Below are 24,472 nucleotides of genomic sequence, written 5' to 3' on the forward strand. Positions count from 1 at the left end.
CAAATTTCTCTTTGTGTAGAAAACTCTCAGGACTTATAAGTACTTACTGACTGAGCTTGAATTTCCACTGGCAAAACGTCAAGTTCATTGTCAATTCTTCCAGCTACCACAATTTCAGAACCATCAAAAAACAGTTTGAAACTGTTCTGAGTTAATTCCAGGATGGAATTTTCTGGATACTGTATTTCAATATCCTTTAATATGGGAGTAGCCACTTCTTGATAAAAGCCCTGGAGAGAGAGAGAGAGAGAGAGAGAGCAAGCAAGTGATTGTATAACTAACTCTAAGTAAGTAACCTGTCAAATATTTAAACACATCTCAAAAGGTCTGGTGTTATTTTTTCTCTTCCTACAAAACTGTATTAGGAACTCCCTTTATACTCTGCCTAGTCTATTAGCATATATGACTGGATTTACATTGGATTTGGATTTCCATGGATAGCAACACAGGGAATCTGGTGGATTACCTGTGGTATCACGAATTCAGTTTCACTGGTATGCTACTTTAATTCCAGGATTTAAGGGTGATTACGTTTCACATTCTGACTAGTGATGAGGGGGAACTTCAATAGCCTCCAAAGTTCAGTTCAGATGGGCACACAGAAACACAAATACATATCTGATTCACTTGGAACTGCATAATGGAAACTTCACAAAATAAGCCTTTTTGGCAAGGGTTAGTGAAGTTATATTTCTGATCAGACAAGCAATTCCACATAAGCTATATTTCTCATGGTAATTTGGTACTTCAGTATCCATCAAGAACTAAACAATAAAGGCATATGGAGAGAGGGATGGATCAAACTTTTTCAAACATTCAGAAAACTTTCAGGTCAGTTTATTGGTAAGAGTTTATAGTTGAGCTTGACCAATGTGCTCCCGTGCTATGTATCAAATTACAGGCTGGATGCCTAGAGTTTTGGATAGTTATCTTTTTTGTTTTAGAAACAGAAATAAGTAAAACTAAAAAATCTGAACCAGGAATCAAAATTTCTACACAATTATTTCTATTAGAGAATGTATCTTTTTGTAACACTAAATGACAGATTTCATCTCTTCACACCAAATTATAATTTTTCACTCATTTGCCCAGGAGAGATGGGAGAATTTCAAGATTTGGCCTTGTGTATGTCACAAATGTTTTCGTTCACTCTAAAAACTGGCCTTTCATTTGGACACAAAATTTGAGGAGAAAACCGATACCACTTTTTGCTCTCTTTGAGAGCCTACAAAGGTTTTCATTTGTGTTGGTCTCACAGTTAAGAGTTTCATGGCATGCCTTTAGTTGATTTATATGGGCCAGAGTCACTAGTTAATATGTTTCCTAAATTATTAACAGAACCCTACCTGGAGCTGCAAATCTGAATCAGAGTCCTCGTATATACGACGAGCTATTCCTCCATTATCTAGGGCCATCTTCTCAAGGAACTTGTAACTGACATCAAAACCAAAGCCAAGGCAATAGAGGACATATTTTCCTTTGATAGCCTTCTGTATATTTTGTTGAATTATTTCAACATCTTGAACACCTGTTATTAAAAAAATGAAAATACAGTGTGTGTGTGTGTGTGTGTGTGTGTGTGTGTGTGTGTGTGTGTGTGTGTGAGAGAGAGAGAGAGAGAGAGAGAGAGAGAGAGAGAGAATATGTGTGTGTGTATAGATACGGGGTGGGGGTAAATATAGAAAGACAGCAATGAGATGTACTGAAATTTTTGCTTCAAAATTCTTACAAATAATTCAAAGTAAGTGAAACTTTAAAAAAAATAAGTTGTTGAATTCTGCTTAGTTGAGGATGAAAATACCATTCTGTTTTCTCAGTGACTGGGTCTAATTCTCCACCTAATACACTCATGAAACACCTATTACTATTATTCAGATCACTCCAGTTACATACAGTGTTTTACATGTTAGGAGTTAGACATGTTTCTGTCTCAAGGAACTTACAAATTGATTTGGACAGCTACAATACAAACAATAAAGGTGGAGGCACAGGGATGGAGATGGAAAACATTAACAGAAATTATACATATATAGAGAGTGAGAAAATAAATTAGCTCATGGGCAATCCAGATGAACTGTGATTTAAAAACATCATTGGTTCTCTCTCTGCCCCCATTTAGCCACCACTGTGGTCACTGGATTGAAACTTTTCATACAACATGATATTCAAAATCACTAAAGGCCAATCCTGGAACCTCTCCTCATATGAGAAATCCCATTGATTTAATGTCACATGGTGAGTCAGAAACAGAATTAAGGTCTTCAGACTCCCAGTCTCCTGCTTTAACTACTAAATTTATATAGTAATATTATGGGACAAAGGTAATTTTCCTATCGTTTAATTTTGTTTTTAGGTAAAAAAAAAGTCATTTGGATTGTGAAAGTTAGTAGACAGGCCTACCACTTATGGGTTTTGCATATAAAGGGATCACGGGTTGACTCTAACTTGCAGTCATTGAAAAGAAGCAGATGCCTCATGCAAAACCTTGAAAATCTTAGTTCAGAAACAATTCTGCTCATTTCAGGGCCTGCAATTTCAGTGTTTTCTTTTCTAGTTGCTTAAGGAAATTAGCATGAAAACAGAATATTTTGTTTCTTAAGGACTCATCTGAACTTGGTGCAGGTTTCTCACATGTCATAATTGCTTAATTGTGTCATCAGAATTAGCTGTTTAATTACTTTCTCACATCATAGTCCTCCCATCTTGTGATATCACAGTGAGTTGCTGATTAAGATCAAAATTCACAAAAGATTGCAGAATAAAAGGTACTATTAAAAATATAGTCAGATTTTGGGAAGTGAGGGGAAAGTGTTGTAACCTAAGCCCAAAAGGATGCACACATATAGTACACAAACGCAGCACTGATGTGTGCCCATGGTTTAACTTCAAGTATGTTGCCTTCAGGTTTCAACCATACACAGCTAGCCTGCCTCACCTCTCACAGATTGTAAATTGCACAAGAGATTGTGTTTAGATTGTGTTTCTTGTCAAAGGGTATATGCTCAAACATGCAGACTATTGCCACCATCTCAAGTTCAGCTCTTTCCATGTTCCTTTCGTGTATAGTTTGTAGAAGTAGCCTCTCTTCAGATTTTGAGTGGACCAAGAATAGCTGATAACTTCCATCCCACTCCTGGGTGTGGGTTTTCTAGTATACAGACCATGTATGACAATTACCAGAATGTGAACGTAAAAGATGCATAATTAGGGGAGGGGGAATTGCCTTACTGTGATTAACTTACCAACAGTGGGTTGACCATCTGTCAGCAAAATTATCATGGAAATGCTGTGTGCTTGCAATATCTCAGCATAGCTGGCCTTATCCAGTGTGTTTGCTGCAGTCAGTAGGGCATTGTTGATATCTGTTCCTGCAACAGAAAAAATAGACACGATTCTACATCTAAAAACAATCAAAAGAACCCAATCAGTTGACCTCAGTTTTAAAGAGGCATTTGACTGGATTTAAAAAAATTGTAAAAGGTGGCAAATTTTTAGAGAGAGAGGATTTGAGCTTTTAAGTTACTTGGTTTGCTAATGATGGGTTATATTGAATTGTACATTAGTTATTCTGGGGTATTTTGTGAAGAGGAACATAGACAGGGGCCCTTTTTTAGAGTTTCAGCAGATCCATATAAAATAACTACCGGTATCTGTGAGCCCAGAATTTAAGAAATGTTACTTGGATTCATTTGAGGAGTCTAAGGATTGTGCTGCTCACTGATGGTCTACATTGATATCAAATGCTGAGGCCTGAACATTCAATCAAGTGTAAAACAAAATTAATTGCAGAAGAATAGAAAGTAAAATAAACTTTTGGGCATCACTGTTCACTAATGGTTATATTAACCTTTTGCTTATAAAATAGAACTGTATGAGAACTGGAATTTCCATTTTACAGAAAATTCTGCGATTTTCAAATTTCTTTTTTGTTGCAAATCAGAACAAAACATCAATTTTCCAAATTTCCTTTGAAACCAACTTTTTTGAAAATTTTCTGTTTCAAGTCAATTGAAATGTTGCATTTAGATTGATTTTATTTTTTTAAAATTTTATTATATATTATAATGTTATAGAAAATAAAATATACCTTTAAAAGTTCTTTCAAAATGGAAAATTGAAACATTCCATTCTAATAAGGTGAACCTTATCGAAACAGTTCATTTAAATTATTTTTAAATTAAATATTGTGAACATTTCAATTTTGACATAATGGCCTTTTCTGAGGAAAAATGTTCTACTGGAAAATTTTCAACTAGCTCTATTATAAACAATCATATATATAAAAAGGAAAAACTCCCTTATACGTTACATTTCATAACTGTAGTGGAACATCTGTATATGTGCATATAACAGTTTACTTGCCAGTTGATCTTATTAATGTAACCAGTCTTCCTGTCCCTTTTCATCCCTAATAGTTGTTAAAATATAACTAGTACTTCCTGTTTAAAATTTGTGTGTAAACTCTTTGAAACAGGTATCATGTCTTATTTGTTCTGAAAAGTGCCATATAACATAAATTAATAACAACAGTTTGTTCTAGGAGTTATTTCACATACTTTGTGGTGAGTGTCTATGTTTAAAAGTATTTAGATATTATCTTTACCTCCACGAGCCATAACAGTTTTAACATATCTTTTAGCACTTTCCACATTTTGTCCAGTTGCTTGTAACAAAGTATTCTTCCATTCAGTAACCAGGCTATTAAAGGTTATTAAACTAAAATGATCTTCAGGTCTGAGGTCTTCCAAAATCTTCAGGAGGGCATCTCTTGTCTGTTAAAAAGTGGGGGGAAAGTGTATTTTTTGTTTTGTATTTGATCAAAATTTGAATTTAAAATGGAACTGCAGCTTATTAAGATACCTTTATTTTTGCTGCATAGTTTATTTTAAATAATGAGATTTCTCTTCAGAAGAATGTAACACATTACAAGTACAATATCTGTTTGTGTTATACACCCGAGTGCAAATGTTGTAATTCACTTTGTCAGTGGTTTCAAATTTATAAACTTCGGCTCATATATAGTTGAATAAGGAAGAATCTCTTGATATGTAAATCCAACCCTTAGGATAAGGATACATTAGAGACGTAATTTAAACTTTCCTTGTACACATCTAGTTTTGCCAACTCTTGCAATTTTATTGCAAGTCTCATCATATTTGATGTTGTTCTTAACTCCCAGCTGCTGGAATCAAGAGACTGCAAGAGAATCTCAGCTTCCATTTTAAAACAATTTCTAATTCCCATGGTTGTGGAAAAATTAAAGTTTAAAAACATGAAGTGAGTGAACTTAGTAAAGCTTCAGAAATCAGAAGGCAAATAAAAAGAACCACAATTTTTTAAATGTATAATTTTAAGCCAGTTTCATAATTTTAGGGGGTTGACTCATTTTTTTTTAAACTTTTTGGATTGGCAGTACTGCACAGCTAAACACCAACTTCTGTGACAGTGCCATTATCACTTCATTGTGCAAATTATTCTTCTCTCTGAACATCTTTACAATAAAAAGCATGGGCCATAATCAGCCCTGGTGTAAACCAGTGGAGTTGCACCCACTGTATTTGGCCCTGTGTGTTTATTCACTTGAGTAACAGCTAAAAGGATTGGGTCCTAAAATATGCAAAGCTTACACTACTATTTCAGTAACTTATTCTGGAGAAGGAGAAGGAGGAGGTCACTGTAATACTGTTTGTTTCAAGGACTGGTCACCGAGGCTAGGGTGGAATTGCTTTGAAAAGTGGAATATGAGGTGGAGGATCAGGCATTTGTTAGGACTCCATAATAACTTTATCTTTTAATTTGAGGCCATTACAGGTGACCTAATCTTGTAACTGTTACTGATGCAAATACTCTACTGAAGCCCAGTTCTGCTCCCAGTGAAGTCAATGAGTAAAACTTCCACTGGCTTCATTCCACTATGATCTTATTTCTTCCCACTTTTATTAAAACAAAACAAAAAACCTGAAGATAATTTTTTCATATGCAAACAACTAAGTTAGAAAGCTAGAACTTTATTAAGATGAGATATCTATAACAACAGCCATGTTAGGAAGGGGTTAAACTTTAAAATTATCAAGGAGGGCATGAGGGCAGGGGACTGGACTCAATGACCTCTCGAGGTCCCTTCCAGTCCTAGAATCTATAAATCTATGAAAGTTAAATAAAGTTGCATATGCATATTTCCAAGAGCAAGATGGCTTCTAGCCTCTGAAAATGTTGCATGTCTACAGAAGTAGCATGAGTTTTAAAACTGAATGTCACTCCTAGAGTGAGATAATGCTGCTGCTATATGAAGCACCTTTAGAAATTACAGTGGAGTCATCAGCTTTTATTTATACAAAAGCACAGACACTGTGAATAAATATACAAATGTAAGTCTGTATTTAAGAAGTGAGTTACCTGTTCAATTTTTCTGCCTGACATAGAGCCACTTTGATCGACAACAAAGATGACATTTTTGGGAAATGTTGGCATTTCACTGGGTGCAAAGTAATGCACAAAATACCCATTTACGATCTGAAACACAAACAAGTTAATATATACAATTTACATCTTGCATTATTGTGACACAGCCACAGGATCAGATCCATCATCCGCTTACTAGTCTTCTAGACAAATCCAAACTGTATTTCCTCAAAATAATTGTTGAAACATAAGTTTTAAAGAAAAACACCACCATCTGTATAGTGTAATTCAAAAGACAATCATATCCTGTTTTCTCTACTACACTCAATGGGGCTATGCAATTCTTAAGAAGGGTGCTCTTCCATCATAAACAGCATTTTATCAGGACAATTAAGGTCAAACATCTAAGCTTTGTCAAAACAAACTTTTACAAAACTCAACATAAAAAAATAGGTTTCCTTAGACTTCTTTTTCAAAACATTCAATAGAAAAGATTTGTTTTGAAAGAAATAACATTACCCTATGGTGTCTGCAACCTAATTTTTACAGTATCCTGCAAACACAGAAAAAACAGAAAAAGAAACTGACTAGAAATAAAATTGAAATTGACTAGTCTATTTTCATTGCCCTGACTTAAAAAAAAGCAGAGTAAACAAATCAATAAAAATGATTAAATGTAAATTAAGTTTTTAACATTTTGTATTAATAATCCAAGAGGTTGTTAGCAACACTATTGGGGAGAAGGAAGTGAGTCTTGCTCCAGCAGTGGAACAAGAAGGACCTAGCTGCCTGGTAGAGACCGGGGTACCTTCGACAGAGCAATACTGGGAAAGGACAGGCTGAGCTCGGGAGCCCAGGCCTGGCGACCTCCCAGGCTGAGGCCTTGTGGCAAAGGCCTGAGGAGGTACTAGGGCTGCAGGGAGGCAGCCAGGGCAAGAAAAGGCAGCCGGTCCAACCCCCTTGCCAGTGATGAGTGGCCATTTCAGACTGCAGTTTGCCCCTGAGAGAAGGGGCTAGATGACGACTGGCAGTAGCCTCTGAGGCAAGGTGGGTATAGGAGGTTAGGTGTTCCCCAGGGAGGGGAGACCCAGAGCGTGGGGACACTGCCGTGGAGCAGCAGGGCTGGCTTTAAGGTGAATCATCCGATTCCCCGGAATCGGGCCCCGCACCCCTAAGAGGGCCCCGTAACATCCCGAAGGAGCTGCTGCCAAAGTCCCGCCACTGTCTTCGGCGGCAGCTCAATTGCTGCCATGGAGGAAGGTCCCTATGCCAAAATGCCACCGAAGACACCGGCAGCCGATTGAGCTGCTGCCGAAGTCCCAGCACTGTTGGTGGCGGCACCTCAATCATTGCCGCTGTCTTTGGCGGCATTTTGGCGGAGGGGCCTTCCTCTGCGGCAGTAGTTGAGCTGCTGCTGAAGACAGCAGCGGGACTTCGGTGGCAGCTCCTTCGAATCGGGCCCCACGGTGCCTAAAGCTGGCCCTGTGGGGCAGCACCCCAAGTTAAGGGGCACTGTGGTCTGGGAGGGACGCTGGGCCTGAACCGGTGGAGATAAAGGGACTGCAGAGGGGCAGGTAAGGGCAGGGGAGAAACCGGCCAGAGGAGGGCACTCCTGAGCTGGATGAGCTAATTCCTGTACTGACCAGCAGGAGGCATGGCGCTAGTGAGTGCCCTGCCCTGTTACAAAGGCATGTGTTGGTCCACAAACTTTTAAAACAAATCTGTTCTTTTATAACAAAAATCTTATTAAAATTGTTTTACAACGTAAATAGAGATAAATGATATATACACAAGTAATTACTGTTTAACAGTTGTCTAAATCAAATTCAGTTAATCTCATTTACAGAAAAGACTGGCAAGTAATCCTTAGGTTCGCCAGCATTTGAAAATCCCCTTTACAGAAAAAGAGCATGATGCAATATGAGACTAATTTGTCAATGGATGGTGCTTTCTGGGTTTACTGATTACCTTCAACTTCTGCTCACTCTGGATTGATGACTACACTTTTTAATTGTACTATAGCACTTTCAGAATCTATCAACCCATGATGATCTCTTTCATTTGCACTTCCAGATGTCTATGTTACCTGTATATCTCCTGCACTGACACTCCTTTTAACATCATAACGTATGATAAAGTCTCCATCTAGAAGGGTTTCCTCAAGTTCAGGACTCTTCTTTTGTTGACCTATTGTTGGTTTAAATAAAATATGAGCCTGAAAATTAAACACAAAAGCAACTAAACTAAGATTAATCACAAAAATAAATAGCAACTAACAATAACAGGTAAATTCCCATTAGCATTACTTGAAAGGTAGAGAAATATGCCCCTCTGGCCGAAACCTTGAGAGCTAAGGATTACCAGGTCCAGACACAGGCACTGATTATCATACCCTTAGGGGCATGCGACCCCAGTAACGAGCAAGTGCTGAGAGAATGCGGAATCAGTCAATGCTATGCTCAGCTGATGTGGCAACTCATGGTGTCGGGTGCCATCAGATGGTCGAGAGACATCTACATAGAACACATAACTGGACATCGGCAATACCAGGAGGGATGAGCTGGAGTGCCGATGAGAAGCGCAGTCAGGAAAGTAACAAATACTTTCCTCATGGATTGTATTTTCTAGATGGACAACCAACCTAATTCTCAATTACTGAAGGACAATCTTCACTCATTGATATACTTTGCTTTCCACAACCATATCTCTGTACAACTTTTCATAAGTGATGTACCCGAGTATTCGGATTCTAATATTTAAACTGTATTCTTAAATCTATTCACCTAAATTTGGGTTATTGCTGATTATGTACTCTAGGTATCATGTGACTTTTAAAAACTAACTTTATATTGTGGATAATCTAAGCACTATACCCAGATGTACAGACACTCTTTTCCCAACCTATGTATTATATAATTTTTTAACATTATCTTTAATATAATTTTCCTGATGATGTTTTACCTTGGTCTCATTCTGCACCTTTGTAAGAGCTTCAGTTAACTCATTTGTCATAAAGGTGCTGTCAGTTTCCAGGAAGTTTATACCCTGGGGTTCAAAGATGTGGACATCAATCTGAAGGAAAGAAGGAAAATAGGTCAGCGTCATTTGGCAGCTGCAGGGTTGCCCAAACAAGGTAGCAGCATTTATTCCTAAAGCCTCTAGGTGTAGCTTACCTGAAAGTGTTTAACAAGCTGCTTGGGTCTGACCTTGAATAACAATTCATACTTCCCCAGCTGTCGCTTCAACAACTCCTCATATATCAGCTCAAAGGTAACCTTACTGTCTGAAGCAACGTTGACTGAAACATGAAACTGCTCTAGTTTCCTTCCAGTGGTTCTGAAAATAAGCAAAATTGACATTTAGCTTTTTACTGTGATATTTGCAGGGGATGTTGCCAAAGTTTCCATTTGTCTGGCTTAAAGAGTGGTCAAGTAGCACAGCCAAGGAGAGAGAGGTCACCTTATTTAGTGTAAATAAGACTTGTTCACATCCCACGGAGAGTTACTTACTATTTCAAAGTTTTTAGTGTACAATATCTATTCTGAATGTAGGAGATGAGTTTAGAGTTGTAGCAGAAACCTAGAGGCACTGGTGGTTGGAATTAATACCAGTGGCGGTAGGATTGAATAAGTGAAAGCCCAGACTGAATATTCTCCTCCAGTGCAATGTTGCCTGAAGTTCTGAAGCAGTGTTAGGTCCTGAACCTACAACATGTTATGCCTGCGCATGCTGTTACACCCCTATGTAGTCTATAGAGCTTTCTAGCCAAGCCCATTTCTTGGTGGACTATGAATAATTCCCCTTGCTGCACTTATTGCTTAGATCAATTTTAATCTAGCAACTCTTTACTCTGTGTAAGAGACAGGTTTTTTTCATTTTGCCATGGATTTGAAACACATTTTGGTGGTATCCATTTTTCACCTGAGTGTTTAGCCAAAATTCAGGGTCCTGCAGGTTGTTTCATTAGGAAAAGAAATTAATGATGGAGCCATGCATTTCTTTGATGCAATCCTGTTTATTTACCAATAATGCACCAAGTCCTGTTTCCTTGAACTCAGGGGGAATTCAAACAGCTGGAGATATTTCCTTTGCTCACCTTTCCAAGCCAGTACTTAGCCTCCAAAAGCTCTCTCTAGGCTTTTTCTTAGGGCTGTGTACCCAGAGCTTGTTCTGCCATCTCCTTGGCATTCTTCTCATTCTCTGAGGCCATGTCTACACTACCACCTATGTTGGCAAAACTTATGTCACTCAGGGATGTGAATAAAACACTCCCCTGATGACAGGAGCAGGGCCGGCTCCAGACACCAGTGCAGCAAGCTGGTGCTTGGGGCGGCCCATGTAAGGCGGCGGCACATCTCAGTCTTCAGTGGCAATTCAGTGGCGGGTCTCTTGGTTTCTCTCGGAGGAAAGGACCTGCCGCCGAAGAATTCAGTGGTGACGGTAGAGCAGCTACTGAAGTGCTGCCAATCCGATCGCGGCTTTTTTTTTTTTGGCCGCTTAGGGTGGCAAAAACGCTGGAGCCGGCCCTGAACAGCTCTCCCCCCATCAGCATAGAGGGCTACATGAGAGATCTTACAGTGGTGCAGCTGCATCGGTACAGCTGTACCACTCTAAGGTCTCTAGTGTAGACAGAACCTTAGGCTACGTCTACACTGGCAATTGAGCAACAAAACTTTTGTCATTCAGAGGTGCTAAACCCTTTCCCTCCCCAAAAAAAGACAAAAGTTTTGCCGCAGCAAGTGTCAGTGTGAACAGTGCTTTGTTGGCAGAAGTGTTCTGCTGTCGACAATGTGAACGCTGCTCGTTGGGGGTGGAAGTATTTTGTTAGCAAAAGTGCCAACAAACAGTGGCTACGGTGCCCGACCTTTAGCAACATGGCTGTGTCGACATGGCTGTTTTGCTAAAAGCTGTGTAGTGTAGACAAAGCCTTAGTCTGTTTCTGTGGTGGTTCGTGCTGCTTCGCCCCCCCACCCCAATCCAATCTCCCGCCTCTGAATTTATCAGATCACAGTAGAACTCCCTCACCTCTGCAGGATTAACTCCTACTCCAGCCCTGCATGTGGCTTTGTTTTGGACAGAGCCCCCTATTCAATTGTTTCAGTTATCTATTCCATAAGGGATCTCAGTTGCTTCATATATTTCTTCTGAATGCATTAGTTTTGATGCAGTTTAACCCAATCTATAATATTTAAACTGAAAATCAGAGGAAATAATAGTGAATCAGAACTGCTGCTTACTTGACAAGGCCGGCACTTTGACCATGTGAAACCGCAATGTCATATTGCTCTTGTGCAGATGCTTTCTCCTTTATTGTTCCTGGATATGTTTCTCCATCAATTGACCTAAAATGTTTTAAAATATTAAAACTAAGAGGTGGGCTTTGCTGGTCTGTGGAAGAGGAAGGGGGAATATGATGCCCTGTGGTTCTCGGGGCATCTGCACAGGAAGCCCTTACGTCCCATCTCCCTCCAATCACCATAGCTCACTAGGGAGCCATGGTGTCAGTCTCTTTGTGCCTACACACTCAGAGACCCTTTGATGAGTTTAGAGGTCATGCAGCAGGAATATCAAACAGCACTGACCTCTTGAAATTTCTGCAGTAAAATATGCCATCTTGCAGGGATATAAAAAACCTTGCACAGCAGGCAGGCTAATTTATTGAACATCACTGTATTATATCCAACTTTCATTCTCAACTTTTTCAGTCTGCAGAACACACCTGTTTTTTCACAATGTTACACTCGGTGTATCATCAGAAAGGTGCACTGATGTTCTAATACACCACAGAAGGAAACCCACATTATTAGTATTAGATATAGCAGAAGAGCCTACATGCTGAAGTTAGTGATGAAAGCTGTTTTAGGCAATTCCACTTCAAAAATGGCCTCCCGGGATTCATTAACCTTGTTGACAAGTCTGCTGGTGATAACTGTATGAGCAAATCGAGATGTAACCGTAGAGTCCACATGCAGGCTGTAGATTTCAATGGCATTCTGGAAAAAAAAAAAGAAATACATTGAAAGAGGATGGTGAAATTCAGCTACTACCATAATGAAATGTAGCATCAAATAGTGAGTGGTTAAGAGGCTGGTGTAATAGTCAGCTCTCTAGAAGCAGCAGTGGGCTGTTGGCTTCCTAGCTGAGGTAAGAGAGCTGAGACTAATGGAAAAGGCAGGCTGATCCTATTTTAAAAGGCAAAACAGAATTAATCATCTGCGGCTTCAGCTGAGGATCACACAAGGTGTCATGTTGATGACCATGATCTCTACGAGATTTTCTACTCAATTCACAATAGCAGTGAGTCCTGTTATTTTCCATTCAAAATCTATGATCAAGCTTGCCCTTTATTCACATCCCCATAATAACCAATTCTATTGTACATAAAACTGTGGCCTGTTCTGTATAAGTTATTCCACAGAGGGCTTTAGCTGAACAGTAAGCCATTCTGAAATCTCTTCCCTCCTTGGGTGATTATGATGCTGGACAACTACCTGACCCGACCACTAGTAGAGGACTCGGCTCACAGAATTAGACACCCCGTTGATGCCCCTTTAAGTATTTGGCCCAGACAGCCAGACTGTCTTCCTTGTTTTTAATCCTCTCTCTCTCAAGTAGGACTTAGCTGCACATTTTGCAAGCCAGTAGCTTCTGGTCACATGTGACGTTTGGCAGGTTAGAGCCCTGTGTGGGCTGTCTTCTCTGTTTGCACAGACAGAGGTGCCCTTGAAATGCACCGATTTCAAACTATTTAACTCTTTCCAAGCCAATAATTATAAGAAAAATATTGCTGTTTTACAACTTCAACCCAGCCACCTTAACAGGCTTTCCCTGTGAAAATTTCATCAAGGAGCTCCACTGGGAAATTCTTGGGATGATATTGTTTTATTAAAGGTGTTTTTCCATATGTGATGTGGGGCTGCAGGCTGATCCAAAAGAATTTGTCAGTGTGTGGGTGGCAGTGTTTCACAACATGAATGGAAAGATTTAAATGAGAGTTCAGCAGCCACAGCATTTTTTGATAAGCAGAGTCATGATAAGACTGTAAATATAAGTTGAATCACAACCAACAGCATCTTTAAGAGTTAGTAGCAAAATTGCATATAAAATAAAAAGTTTACTGTCTAAAATGGATGCAGACATATCATTTTACTTCTCCAAACCGAACCTGCAAATCTTTTAAACTGCTAGTTGATTACTAATTAAAATAATCATTCACCTCTGTATTTTGCTCACCAATACATAGCATCCATTTTAAAGCTGTCAGTTTCTTCACAGTCAAGGGCATGCCTTCATGACATGTTTTAATCACATTTGAACATAATTGTGAACAGTTGAGTTAGATAAGCTTACAGTATGCTGACCACAATTTAGCAGTCAGCCAACATCATAGACCCAGGACATGTTGTACTCAGCATCCTGTCAGCTATAAAGCAATTCAAAACACCCAGGAATAAATAATTTGTTGCCTCTTTTGCTGGTTCTATAGCTGTTGCCAGAACTGTGTAGACATCAACCAAGATAATGGTGTACAAACAAAGATATTTGGCAAGATAAACAACTTCAGAATATTTGTAGGATGAGGAGAAAGCAATGTGATTGGCAAATTAAGATTTCAATCCACACTGTTATGGGACAATGACTAGCAATGATCATGCTATCATCTACAAAGTACATCACGTATATCAACAAATTAAATTGTGATGAATTAACTCCCTGTTGTCATAAACAGACTACAAATTGTGTCTGTACCCCTGTCTGCTCCACCTAACAGCAAAGGGTTAAAAACTTTCCCCTGCACTGCCCCCCCTCCCAACTGACTGTATTGCACAATCTAGCACCTGGTTAAAGAATTCAACTTTGAATTGTTGTTTGGGGTCTCTTATGGGATTATCTCGTGCCTCATAATCAAAATGTCTTCTTCTTTGGTGACTCCTGTATTCTTGAATGGGTGGGAAAATAGCTTCAGTGTCAAGTCCCTCTGCCAACTTAGGTGCACTCTTCAGAACATTTTGAAATCCTTCATCTGACCGGTAAGACTGTAGGTATGACTTTGCTTTGTACAGTTGTTCCATCGCTCCAGATACATCTCTACCCTGATATACTGCGACCCAATATAAACACAAATTTGGATATAACGCGGTAAAGCAGTGCTCCAGAGGGGTGGGGCTGCACACTCTGCTGGATCAAAGCAAGTTCGATATGATGCGATTTTACCTATAACGTGGTAAGATTTTTTGGCTCCCGAGGACAGCGTTATATCAGGGTAGAGGTGTATATCAAGGTCAACACCTTGGAGTCTCTTGCTTACAACATTTATTTCAAACAGTATGTCATACCACAACACTAAGCCACACAGAAATGTGAAGTTTTGTATGTTTCTGGTGATTCCATTTCTCTCTGCCACTGTTTTCCCACAAACAGTTCCTGTCATAGCATTATCCTCCATAATGGCAACTATGGCATCATCTCTCTTCCCAATTTGGTGTTTGATAGGCTCTATCGCCTCCACTCGACTTTCCCATCATGTGGCACTCAGTGGTTTCAGTGTCAGAGAGGATGTTCCCAAATGTCACTTCAAAATTTGCCATCGATGAGTTGATGCAGAGAAAAATACATAGATGCTTTGACTTACATTAAAAACTTCAGCAGCCTCACTAGAAGCTGATGCTGCATCAGTGACCACAAAGTTCAATGAATGAGAACTGCATGGGACAAAAAAAGCTCCAGGGTGTAACTCTCAGATCTGTGTCTGCACTCCTCTGTTCTTTCCTCTCATGTTGGCACCATTATCGTAGCCCTGACATCTCATGTCAGCTATCGCAATTCCCGTATCTTCCAGCTTTTTTTTTTGTCATACCAGCTCCTGTAGTATCATCAATGTCAATAAATTCTAGAAAATGCTCTCTGACATCACCATTGCAGGGACATTTTCACTAGGTCGTGTTGTTGTTACAAAATGCACCATTAAAGTCATTTGTTCCATATGGTTGATGTCATGTGTGCAGTCCAGAATAACAGAGTAATATCTTGCTGACTTCAGATCTGCCACAATCTTCTGTTTGGCTTTTGTTGCCAGTAACTGTATGATCTCATTTTGAATTGTTTTTTTCCAACGGAGTGGTGTGTGTACATTTCTTGGGTGACTCTTCTTAGATGCTCCTGGAATACAGCATCAAACTCAGCCATCAGCTCCACAATTTTAAGGAAGTTTCCATTGTTTGGCACATACAGCTGAGCTGAAGTGCCACACAGTGCTAGGTTTTGGGTAGCAAGCATTCTCACAATGGCAATGAGCCTTTTCAGAACATTTTGCCAGTAAAGAGACTCCGATGCAATCTTCTCTTGATGCTGATCATCTATGGTGGCCTTTAACCTTAGTCTCATCTCAAGTTCTTTCCACCTATGGAATGCTCTCTGGTGATTTGCTGCCTTCTCATGGCATGCCAGATTTCTAGCCAGATTTTTCCAGTCCTTTGTTCTTGTAGAACGCAGTGTGGCTGGAACTTTAGACTGGAAGAGTTTGCAACAAAAACAGTATGAGTAAATAAGCCATAGCCTTTCCGCTTTGTCACCATTGGAGATTTCACGCCAGTAATGTGTTGGATGGAAACTTCTATTTTCATTGTCTTTGGGGAACATGAAGTTTTTCACTTGCTGTGGCCCATGCAGTACAAGGAAGTCCCTTAGGCTACTGCTCAAGTGGGTCCACAGTCCTGGATCATCTAGACTTAAGGAACTAAACTCAGTAGCAACTGTTTCTTGCGCCTCCACCACACTCTTCTCTGATCTACACTTTTCTTCAGGAATGTGCATGGTTACATCCATTTGAGATGGAGATGTGGATGCTACAGTAGCTACCAGGTCACCTGAACTCTGACTAACTGGAAGATCAGGCATCTCCTCACCACTCACATCCTCACTGGGGCCGGAAGGCTCACCGTGAACATTTGTGTCTATGTATCTCAGGAGAGCTCCTTCCTGCTTAGATAGAAAAGCTTCCTTTGCTTGCTTGCTTTTTCTGAATGCTGCCCCAGAGGGGTGTTTTCCTCTTTCACTTATGACTGCTGTTCTGTGCCAGCTGTAGTGGCTCTCAACACTCAATTGAAGGGGAAAAATAAGCAGGCTGGTAGCAGGGCCTAAGTGAGGGAAGATATCAGCATCTTAAGGGCCTAACTGGCTCCTACTACTTCAGTTGACTGTCTGTTCTCCTCAAGTGGGTTCAGGGAAGCAGCAGGAAACAGGAAGCTCCCTGAGAAGCTGGTGTTAATCAGTCCAGGCTTCTGGGGGTCCCAGAGAGGTACATAAGAGGCTCCTCCTCCTCTCTCTCCCTGCAGCTCCTGCTGCATTCTGTTATTCCCTCTCACCTTTTCTCCTGCCTGCCTGTTATGTCTCTTGTGCCCTCCTTCCTCCAGCACAGCACTCCACCATCTCTGTGCATCTAGAGCAGAGAGAATACATATGCACCAGCAGCAGACACTATTTTCTACACTCTGGGTCCTAGTGGTGCCCCCCCCCCCCAGTCTGGCACCTGAGGCGGACACCTCAGTTTCCCTCATGGTAAGGCCAGCCCTGGGTATTGGACAGTGTTCCAAGCCATCAAAGGGTCTTCATGAAAAATATGACAGTCAAATAAAAACATATGGGACAATTATGAAAAAAATCAAAAAAATCAATTCTCTTTCTCTCTCTTTGGCTGCTGGATATTACCTTCTGTTTCACTGCTGTCCTGTCCCTTATCCTCTGTGGTCCCTAAATTAAAGCAAGTGTTGTGTCAATATGAAGGATCACCCAGGCAAAGGGAGTCCAAGTAATTGTATTTAGCAAATTCATACAACATGCAAGGCCCAGCTGTGTATTCACACTGTTGCGCTGGCTAGCTTCTGGAAGACCGTGAGCACCACTGGAGGGCTCAAACCTTTTAAAGAATTAACAATCCTATCACTACACCAGTGGTTCTCAACCTTTCCAGACTACTTGTTCCCCTTTATAGGAGTCTGATTTGTCTTGAGTACCCCAAATTTCACTTCACTTAAAAACTACTTGCTTACAAATCAGACATAAAAATACAAAAGTGTCACAGCACACTATTACTGAAAAATTGCTTACCTTCTCATTTTTACCATATAATTATAAATAAATTGATTGGAATATAAATATTGAACTTATATTTCAATGTGATACTTGACCCTGTTTTTCACTTTTGAGCCTTGTCTGAAGCCCAAGCCCCCGGCAGCGGGACTGATGCATGTAACTTAGCTTTGCAGGGGCCCCTGTGATGTGCGGTCCTGGGCAATTTCCGTGCTTGCTAGCCCTGCACTTGCGATCCCCTAAACCTATCCCAAGACACCCCTGGGCTGCAACACTCATGAGAAACATTGATCTAGATGAGTTGAATACCCCCTGGAAGACCTCTGCACACCTCCAGGGGTACACCTACCTCTGGCTGAGACCCACTGCACTACACCATCACTACAACAACCACTGCTCATAAGTACTGTCTTAATTCACAGTCAGTGACAGAGAGATCTAAATGGAACACCACACTGAGGAGAGCAGCTGCTGCGAGATGGTCACAGTTCTCAAATGCTGAGGCCTTTGGCTTCTTGCCTTGCGGCTCACTTGAAGCAAATTCCACCTGTTACTCTTCACAGAAATCAGCATTACTGTGGCAAAACAAAACCAGTCAATTCTAGCTCCATTCAAAACAAGTGGATAAAAAAAAAGCCCCAAAAGAACAGAAGGAAAATAATTATGGCCATTTTGTGGGGGTTCCCAGTAGCCCCCAAATAAATCCCCTTGAGTTTACTGCGCCTCCCATCTTCAAACATCTTATATCACACTGTATAGTAACTTTCCCTTTGATGGAAGAGACCTGGACTCTCTCCTTCTAGATCTCTTCTCCATCACTTCATGAGACGGAGTCATTTTCCGTTTGGCTTCTTTATGTAGCTCAGGTGGATTCTGGTCATAACTGGCCAGCTGAGATTCCTCCAACCAGGGCAGAGTCCTCAGTTGATGTAAATGCCCCAATGCGCACACAACCTTTTATTGGGTCATGTCAGAGAAAGGAAGGAGCAGGGTGGAGCTCTGCTATGCCAATCCTCGGATGGTGTATGGTCCACCACAATGGGCATATGTTAGCAGAGATTCTCAACCTATTTACCATTGTGGGCCACATCCGATACGACCTGCTTGGCCCTGAGGATGTCACATAGGCTGCAGCTGTGTGCTGACTGGGTTGCAAGTGGCCCACAGGCTGCAGGTTGAGAGCCACTCAGTTAGAGCAATCCCAAGACTGCCCTAACTCATACCACAGCCAGCACACAGACTGGCTCACAGAACCAGGGTGCTGGTCAGACCACCTCCCTTTACCCTCCATCCAGTGAATCTCAGATGCAGGAGAGAATTTAGCCCCTGTGTCTACTAGAAGGCATCATTAGAGAGCAATTTCTGAACTTTTCTTTACTCCTCCAGCCCCCAGCCACAAGGCTAAGAACATCACCCCCTCTGCAATGTTCCCTGCTACCTAGAAGCAGAAGGGCAACTTTCACAACCACACCTTGTTTTTTTAAAAGCATCCATCAATACAGCATGTTTTGCACTCCACAGGAAAATTGTTTTATAACAATTTGAGATTTTCCAATGTAGGAGTTTATTTTATCATCAGAAATAAAAAACAAACATTTAAACATTTTCTAAAATTTATCTTACTTTTAGTTAGTCCATTTACCCCACCCCTTTGATGTATTTGTGACATTACATTAAACACATTTTCAGCTTCAAAGTAATAAAAGAAACTAATTGCCTTCCTCCTTCATATCCCATGGAAACTAATAATTTCCTCTAAAGAAGCTAACAATTTAATGGGCCTAATTCAGCCCTCATGTAAGCAGTTGCAACTCCATTGAACTTACTCCACAAGACCCACTAGGTCTCCCTCCAAGACTGATCACACAAATTGATATTTAACATTCCCAGGGAAAAGAGTGATCAGACAAATCTGTAAATCCTTTAATTCTGACTTACATTTCAGCATACCAGAAGAAAGTCCTTGTCACACCACTGTGTATATGTGTACACAGAGTGGCTAATGGTTCCAACATAAATGAGCTGCATTACATGACTGAATACTGAAAAATCATTCATTACTTACATTCTGTTGAAAAGTTAGACCAGCTCACACATGCTCTCAGTAACAAACAGACTAAATACCTTGTGATCAGTATTTTCTGCTAATACTATAAGTGAGGCAATGACCAGCAGTACGACAAAGGCTCGCCCTTCCATTTTGGAAACACCAGATCTCAAAATGAAAACCTATTTACTAGATTCAGTTAATGGATAACTAGTGTCTGGGTTATGTAGAAATTCTGGGAAGGCTGTAAGCCTAATATTTACACAATAAACACTGTAAATAACTCGGATCATTAAAAGCATCTTTTCCTAATGGACTTTTTGTTTGGAAGTGTTATGATCCTAACATTTCTTTTATGGGACCCATACATCTAGGGGCCACATTTAACAGGTTCCAATATATTTCCTGCTCAAACTTAGCTTTCAAACTGTCTATTAATATCATATAACTTACAAACATATATGGTATCAAAAGGTGACTTCACCTTTTTTGTGTGCCTGGATATGTGAAATTGTTATAACCCTTTACACTTCTATAGCATCTTTCCTTTAAAGGGTCTCAAAACACTTCAGAAATAAGGCATACCACATGTGTAGGAGGTTAACAAAATAGTAGCCCATTATTTTTACCGATAAGCTGAGACAACAAAGAAAAAATAACTTGTCAGAGGTCATATAGTATGTCATTAGTAGCACTAGGAATACAACCTAGGAGTCATAAGTAACCACTAGTTCTTCTTTGAGTGCTTGTTCATGTCCATTCCAATCAGGTGTGTGCGCGCGCATGTGCACGGTAGCCAGAAGATTTTTGCCCTAGCGACATCCATCAGGTTGGCCTGGGAACCCCCTGGTGTCGCGCCTTCTTGGCGCTCAATATAGAGCCCTGCTGACCCACCACCCCCTCAGTTCCTTCTTACCGCCAGTGACGGTTAGCTGGAATGCCCCATAGCCCTTGCTTAGCAAGTGCTTTTATCTCTGTTATTGTACATAGTTCTTCACGACTAAGCGCATGCCAAAGAGTGACCCCGATGCTTCTTATTTAAGGTGCCTAGGGGAGGGTCACCAAAAGGACCGGTGTAGGATCTGCTGCGAGCTCCTTCCGAGAACTATTAAAGAAAGGGAACAGCGACTTAAGGTTCTCCTAATGAAGGCAGCTCTTCAACTCCCACTCAGATCCAGGGGTCAGAGGATCCCACACCCAGCATGTCCTTGTCGACATGGAGTGCCCCAGCACCATCATCCTGGGAACTGGTGCCGAGAAAGGACTCCTCCCGAGATGCTTGGCACCAGTATGGCTCCTCCCAGGGCCAGTCAGTGGTCTCAGTTGCTGGTGCCTCAGAAGAAAAAGAAGCCGTAGAGGGAGTGTTCTCCCCCAGCCAAATCTAAGGAACTGACGGCTGTGAGACCCCCAGTCGAGCCACAGCACCAGGTCCCCTGGCAGGGCCGCAGTGACTCCTGCCCAGGCAAGGCAGTTAATTTCTGGCCCACCGTGCTCACTGGACCCTACTGGCCAGCTTGCCTCAACACCAGAGGCTTTTGAGGCAGCTCAAGACTTGTTGTGTCTCACAGCTCCATTCTCACTCCCTAGGACAGAGGAGGCTCCATCTCTGTGCACCACTGTGACCCCAGGTGCAATCAAGAGGGAAGCCGGTGATGATGTCCCCGCGCTCTTCTTCTCCATGGCACCCTCTGGCACTGGCATCTCCAGAGAGAGAACCCAGTCAGTCCCCAAGTTTCTGACAATTGGTGCCCTGAGGCTTGGCTCCTCCATGGTCTTCCTTTTCAAAGACTTCAAAGTCAGAGTCAGGCTCTTACTGCTCCGATAAGAGCAGGAACAGGAGGTCCAGGTATGTGAGAGAGAGACGGGCTTTCCTGGCACCCGTGGCCACCGCAGTGGCAGAACCCATCTCAGTGGCCCTTCTGGACTCCCTGGGCCTTTCACCAGAATCAGGGAAGGAGCCAAGGATCCACTCAGTGGTGATGTCGATGGCTTCAGCCATCTTTATTCCACCGGTTGAGTGACCAGCCACTGAGCCACCACCACCGACGTCAAAGCCATTGGCTGTGGCATTGTCATCGACACCGGCTTCGGGACCAGCTTCAGCACCAGCTTTGGCTTCAGTGGCACCGCTATTACTGGTGCTGGCTCCCACACCACCAACAGAACTGACAGTGGTGCCAAAGCTGACATTGGCACCAAGTTCAGCATGACAGCCACAGCACTAAGCACAGCACCATCCTCATTGGCACCTGCCTGGGATCCCCAAGAGTCACAGGACCCCTTGGGTGCAGATGGCAGGGAGCAGTCGCCATTCTGTGGGGCTTCCTCCTTCTTGCCAGATGAGGGTCTGGCGAGCACCGCCATAGCCCCAGCTCTCGAAGACAATTGGGTGTTGCAGCAATTGCTGCGCTGGGTTGCCCAGGGCAGAAGAGGTGGTTGAGGACTCCAATCCCATGGTGGATATCCTCTCTCACTATGGACCTTCCTATATTGCCCTGCTATTCATAGAAACTATTGCAGACACCACCAAAACCTGGTGGCAGATCCCAGCCTCATTGCCACCCACTGCCAAGTGCAATGAATGGGGATATTTTGTGCCCTCTAAGGGTTCTGAACACCTTTATTTGCACCCGCAATCTGATTCCCTTGTTGTGGCTGCTGCTAATCAGCTCGAGCGGCAAGGTTTCCAAGGGCCTTCCCCCAAAAACAGGGAGGCTAAAAAACTCGACCTATTCAGGAGAAAGGTGGGTTGCAGCTCCCAATTTCCAACCAATAGGCCATTGTCAGCTGATACTCTTATAATACCTGTGCAGCAATGACAAAATTTGCAGAGCTGCTCCCCCTAAATTCCTGTGCGGAGTTTTTGGCCTTGGTTGAAGAGGGCAAGCTAATCTCCTGAACTCCCCCACAGGTGGCGCTGGATGTTGCTGATGCCACCATGAGAGTCATGGCTACAGGGGTGGCCATGAGAAGGGTGTGACTCTGTTTTCAGAGAAGATAGATAAAAAGGCTACATAGCCTGAAAAACTTTAGAGCCACCCTCAAATCCTTGGGCCTACACACTCTCACCACACAGGGGAAGCATTTCAGGCCTCAACCTCCTCCTCAGTTCTGTCAACAGAACTGACAAGATGGTTCCCAGAGGAGGAATAGGAGAGGCAGAAAAAGGCAGCACTCATCCTCAGGCCAAGGCTCTGGGCAACCCAAGCCATCTTCCAGCCCCAAACTGACCTTTTGAAGGTGTGGTCGAGGACGATGCACCAGAGCAAGAACTGGATCTACCCTGCCTTACTCTTTCGTCCCATCTATCCCCTTTCTACCATGCATGGTCCTGTATCACTTTGGACTGCTGGGTGCTCCGCATAGTAGCGAGGGGATACTCCATCCAATTCTGTGCCATCCTGCCCTTCCACCCCCTCTTCCCTGTCCCTCTTCAGGGAGCCCTCTCATGAGCAACTCCTTATACAGGAGGTTCACTTGCTCCTTTCGCTAGGGGCAGTGGAAGAGGTTCCTCAGGAGCAGAATGACAAGGGCTTCTATTCCTGGTATTTCCTAATCAGGGGCCACTCAAGGCACCAGCGCAGCAAGCGTGTGCCTGGGGCAGCAAGCCATGGGGGGTAGCGTGCTGCTTGGTGTGAGGGCACCAGTCAGGCAGTGTTTGGCAGCATGCCTGCGGGAGGTCCGCCAGTCCCATGGCTTTGGTGGCAATTCAGCGGCGGGTACACCGAAGGTGCGGAAATGGCAGATCACGTGCAGAAATGCCGCTAAATCCACGTGAACAGTGGACCGTCCATAGGCGTGCCACTGAAGGCCACCTGACTGTCATGCCTGGGGCAGCAAAAAACATAGAGCCATCCCTGTTCCTAATACCGAAAGCCAAGGGTGGGCTCAGGCCTAGACCTGCGAGAACTCAACAGGTTTGTGAAGAAACTCAGTTTATCTGGTCTCTCTGGCCTCTATCATCCCTTCATTGGATCCAGGAGTCTAGTATGTTGCCCTCAACTTGAAGGACGCATGGTGAACAGCACCCACTACCTCTCAGTTCACTGTCCTCCCATTTGGCCTGTCGGTGGCACCTTGAGTGTTCACCAAGTGCATGGCAGTCGTGGTGGCATTCCTGCGCAGGTGACAAGTGCAGGTGTTCCCATACCTCAATGATTGGCTGATCAAGGGCCAATCCAGGGCTCAAGCGGAAGCACAAGTTGACTTTATAAGAACAGTGTTCGATGAACTTGACCTTCCTCTCAGTACGGAGAAATCGACTCTGTCCCCTGTTCAGCGGATAGGGTTCATAGGGGCAGTACTGGATTTGAGACAGGCCAGGGCATACCTCCCAGAAGTGAGGTTCTGGCCTCTGAACAACATCATTCAACGTCTCAGGCAGTTTCCCACCACCACAGCAAGGAATTGCCTGAAACTGCTAGGACAGGGGCTGTTAACAGGGAGTTTTGCAAGGGAGTTCTCCAGGTGAAGGAGGAGCAAATATAACACCCTTGGGGTAAGTTACTGTCTGTAGTGTGTGTTTATTTGTGTTTGGGGGTTACTTGCTGTGTGCTGAGCTTGTGTTTGTCCGTCTGTTTGTTTGGTCGTTTGAAATACCGTGTGCTCTGGCTGGCAGTTGGAAGCTGTGAGCTTCAAAGGAAGATTTGAAAGCTAGAAGCCTCTGTTAATTCGCTGAACCTTAGTCAGTGGGTGGGGCTATCAAACAGGCCAGGGCTTTATAAAGCAGTGCGCAAGCTACCAGGGAGCTTTGCGACCAGGGGCTGCTAACAGGGAGTTTCGCAAGGGAGTTTGGAAGGGGAGTGGGAAGGGCCAAAGGCCCCTTGCTGTTGTTGTTGTTGTTTTAAAACTTATAAACTAAACTACAGTCAAAACTTCTTGCTTTAAACAACCCCTTCATTAACTAGGAGACAATGCAGGCAGAAGCCCAGCAGC

General features: G+C 42.5%; 1 protein-coding gene across 8 annotated transcripts in view; it reads right to left on the reverse strand.

Annotated features, from left to right (window-relative positions):
* ITIH4 (inter-alpha-trypsin inhibitor heavy chain 4) overlaps window positions 1-19,704 on the reverse strand; it is a 44,638-nt gene extending 24,934 nt beyond the window's left edge. For all 8 annotated transcript variants that reach the window (XM_039547137.1, XM_039547140.1, XM_039547135.1 and 5 more), the window contains exons 1-11: window positions 19,615-19,704; window positions 12,235-12,395; window positions 11,640-11,744; window positions 9,576-9,738; window positions 9,364-9,474; window positions 8,489-8,617; window positions 6,397-6,513; window positions 4,604-4,772; window positions 3,243-3,368; window positions 1,347-1,528; window positions 48-230 (exon numbers count right to left, since the gene is read on the reverse strand). In XM_039547137.1, the coding sequence (XP_039403071.1) occupies window positions 48-230; window positions 1,347-1,528; window positions 3,243-3,368; window positions 4,604-4,772; window positions 6,397-6,513; window positions 8,489-8,617; window positions 9,364-9,474; window positions 9,576-9,738; window positions 11,640-11,744; window positions 12,235-12,395; window positions 19,615-19,689 (1,521 nt within the window). In that variant the 5' untranslated portion in view covers window positions 19,690-19,704. The remainder of the gene's footprint in view (window positions 1-47; window positions 231-1,346; window positions 1,529-3,242; window positions 3,369-4,603; window positions 4,773-6,396; window positions 6,514-8,488; window positions 8,618-9,363; window positions 9,475-9,575; window positions 9,739-11,639; window positions 11,745-12,234; window positions 12,396-19,614) is intronic.
* Window positions 19,705-24,472: the final 4,768 nt, after the last annotated feature.

This window comes from Mauremys reevesii, linkage group 7, assembly GCF_016161935.1.
Source record: "Mauremys reevesii isolate NIE-2019 linkage group 7, ASM1616193v1, whole genome shotgun sequence".
In the NCBI taxonomy this organism is placed as follows: domain Eukaryota; kingdom Metazoa; phylum Chordata; order Testudines; family Geoemydidae; genus Mauremys; species Mauremys reevesii.